Source organism: Bison bison, unplaced genomic scaffold (genome assembly GCF_000754665.1).
Source record: "Bison bison bison isolate TAMUID 2011002044 unplaced genomic scaffold, Bison_UMD1.0 scf7180017864354, whole genome shotgun sequence".
NCBI classification, from domain to species: Eukaryota; Metazoa; Chordata; class Mammalia; order Artiodactyla; family Bovidae; genus Bison; species Bison bison.
In genome coordinates, this window is record NW_011494926.1 from 3194574 (window position 1) to 3197618 (window position 3045).

The 3045-nt window shown below is 45.7% G+C and overlaps 1 protein-coding gene across 1 annotated transcript; it reads right to left on the reverse strand.

The window, feature by feature from the left end:
- Positions 1 to 1453: 1453 nt before the first annotated feature.
- LOC104999560 (histone H2B type 1-like) lies at positions 1454 to 1843 on the reverse strand. Its single transcript, XM_010855105.1, has one exon. It carries the CDS (start codon positions 1832 to 1834, stop codon positions 1454 to 1456), a length of 381 nt encoding a protein of 126 aa, XP_010853407.1. The 5' UTR covers positions 1835 to 1843.
- Positions 1844 to 3045: the final 1202 nt, after the last annotated feature.

Consider the following 3045-nt stretch of genomic DNA (forward strand, 5'->3'; position numbering starts at 1 on the left):
TTGCTTATTCATGGCGCTTAGAAGAAACAACAGCCCTGGCCATCCAGGGCTAAGGAGTCAACCACTCCTTAGGTCACTGAACCTCCCTGCTGGAGAGGACATCCTGTGCCTTCCTGTCACCTAGGATCACTTCACGGATCAAGAATAAATGGCAAAAAGGGTGTCTTTGGCAACCACCTGAATAACCATGTCATCTGCTTAGTGCAACCCTGTAGAATTTTTTTTTTTTCTTTTATATAATAGTTACATTCAGGTACAATGCAATTGGGGGCTGCCCTGGCGGTTCAGCGGTTAAAAGAATCCGCCTGCCAGTGCAGACACAGGTTCGATCCCTGGGCTGGGAAGATCTCTTGGGGGAGGAAATGGCAACCCAGTCCAGTACTCCTGTCTGGGAAATCCCGTGGACAGAGGAGCCTGGTGGGCTGCAGTCCATGGGGTCTTGAAGAGTTGGACACGACTGAGAGACTAAACAACAACAATACAATTTATAGCATTAAAACCAGATTCTCTTTGGAGTTAATAAACTATGTTCTACAGTTTCTATCTTTGGTAAAATTGATTCTTGAAAGCCACAGAGTCCATAATAGAACTGTCATGAACTTTGTTGTAAATAGGAATTGTTTCATATTCAGGTTACTTTTCATTACCTTAATTATCAGGTAATTATACTTTCCTTGTTCTACCCCAAGTAGCCCTTTAGCTTCCCTGGTATTTATATATCCAAATAATTGCAGATGGTTATCAAGGCCTATCTTTGTTGTCTCTAAGCCAAGGTGAACCTATTTCATTCCCTTACCTGCCCTCCTGAGTCAGTGCCTCCAACCCCCTCAATCATTTTCCTGACTCTTTGTCTGAACATTTTCCAAGAAAACGTCTCTGTCTTTCCTGGTCTCAGGCTCCCAGAACAAATGTGGTTTTCAGTGCCATTTCAGCAGGATCGCTTCCCTACCCCCGGGGTAAATCTCTTGAATTCTTCACATCCCTTTGGTCTTTTCCCCCCCTGCCTACATCCAGCCTGGGTCCAAGGTATTTCATTGCCCAAGGCAAAATGAGGCTTCTTTTCTTTTACAGCATGTAATTGGATTCATTTCAAAAAGGCTCACACTCTCTCCTCTCCCCTTCCCACTCCCCTTTGGCTCCTGAATTATAGATACACTGCTAAATTATCTGGCTGTAAGAATACTGGAGTAGCCATTCCCTTCTCCAGGAGATCTTCTCGACCCAGGGATTAAACCCAGGTCTCCTACATTGCAAGCAGATCCTTTACCATCTGAGCCACCAGGGAAGGCCATATGGCTGCAAGTGAAAGTGACATTGCTCAGTCGTGTCCGACTCTTAGCGACCCCGTGGACTACAGCCCACCAGGCCCTCTGTCCATGGGATTTTCCAGGCAAGAGTACTGGAGTGGGGTGCCATTGCCTTCTCCGTTAACAGCGGTTTAGGCATATTATATTTACTTGGAGCTGGTATACTTGGTGACAGCCTTAGTGCCCTCGGACACAGCGTGCTTGGCCAGCTCCCCAGGTAGCAGCAAGCTCAAGGCAGTCTGGATCTCCCTGGATGTGATAGTCAAGCGTTTGTTGTAATGCGCCAGGCGTGATGCCTCGCCAGCGATTTGCTCAAAAATGGCGTTGACGAAGGAGTTCATGATTCCCATGGCCTTGGACGAGATGCCAGTGTCCGGATGGACTTGCTTCAGCACCTTGTACATGTACACGTGGTAGCTCTCCTTGCGGCTGCACTTGCGCTTCTTGCCGTCCTTCTTCTGGGCCTTGGTCACAGCTTTTTTAGAGCCCTGTTTAGGGGCAGGAGCAGACTTAGCTGGTTCAGGCATGTCTATAAGGACAACACCCAACAACACAGAAAGATATGACTGCAAGAGATCATAAATAAGTCCAAGGTCTTGTAGGATTTGGAAAGGTCAGAGCCTTTAGGAAACTCAAGTGTGGACTTGTGGAATAATTCACTTCATTTCTAAAAGCCTCTGTGCCCACATCTTTAAAACTGAACAATGACAGAAAATAAGGAAATGTATATAAAAATACGGAAGAGTACACAAAATTATTTGTAACAGCTAAGGAATGATATAAAGTACGTCTTTGTTCTTTTTTTATAATAATTCAGGCTTTGTTAGAAATAATAAAGTCACAAAATGATTACATGTGAAAAAAGTGCTATCAGTAATTCAGACTTTATGATTTCTCTGCTAGAAGTCTTTGGAATTGTGAAGGGTCTCTCACTTAAATAAAATATTTAAGGACCATAAATATAATCCTACCTGGGAAGGGATCTTTTTTTTTTTCAAACTTTATTTCCCAGGCAAGAATACTGGAGTGGGTTGCCATTTCCTCCTCCAGGGTGTCATCCCAACCCAGAGATTGAACTCGGAGTTTCCTGAATCTCCTGCACTGGCAGGTGGATTCTTTAGCACTGAGCCACTTGGGAAGCCCCTTTTATATTGCTGTGTGCTGTGCTTAGTGGCTCAGTCGTGTTCAACTCTTGGCAACCTCATGGACTGTAGCCCACCAGGCTCCATGTGGGTTCTCCAGGCAAGAATACTGGAGTGGGTTGCCATGCCCTCCTCCAGGAGATCTTCCCAACCCAGGGATTGAACCCAGGTGTTCCACTCAGCCATACATATACATGTATCTATTCTCCCCTCTTCTCCACCCACCCCCGCCATCCAGGCTGCCACATAACATTGAGCAGAATTACCTGTGTTCTACGGTAGGTCCATTTTAAACACAACAGTGTGTACATGTCCATCCCAAACTCTCTTGGGAGGGATTTCATATAGATGAACAGCTGACCTGCTGGCCATAAGGACCACCTCACTGGGGGAAGCACAGAAGCTGGCACAGACAGCAGAGCAGCTGTCAGAACTCTCACCTATGGAGCTCTGGGCCTGTGTACCATGCAAGGGAAGTAGGGCTGATGCAGCATAGCAGACGTCTGGATGCATGATGGGATCAATAGATACTTAGGGGAAAGACAATAAATTCCTGAGAGTGATTGTGATTGATCACCAATTAAAGTGTAATTGTG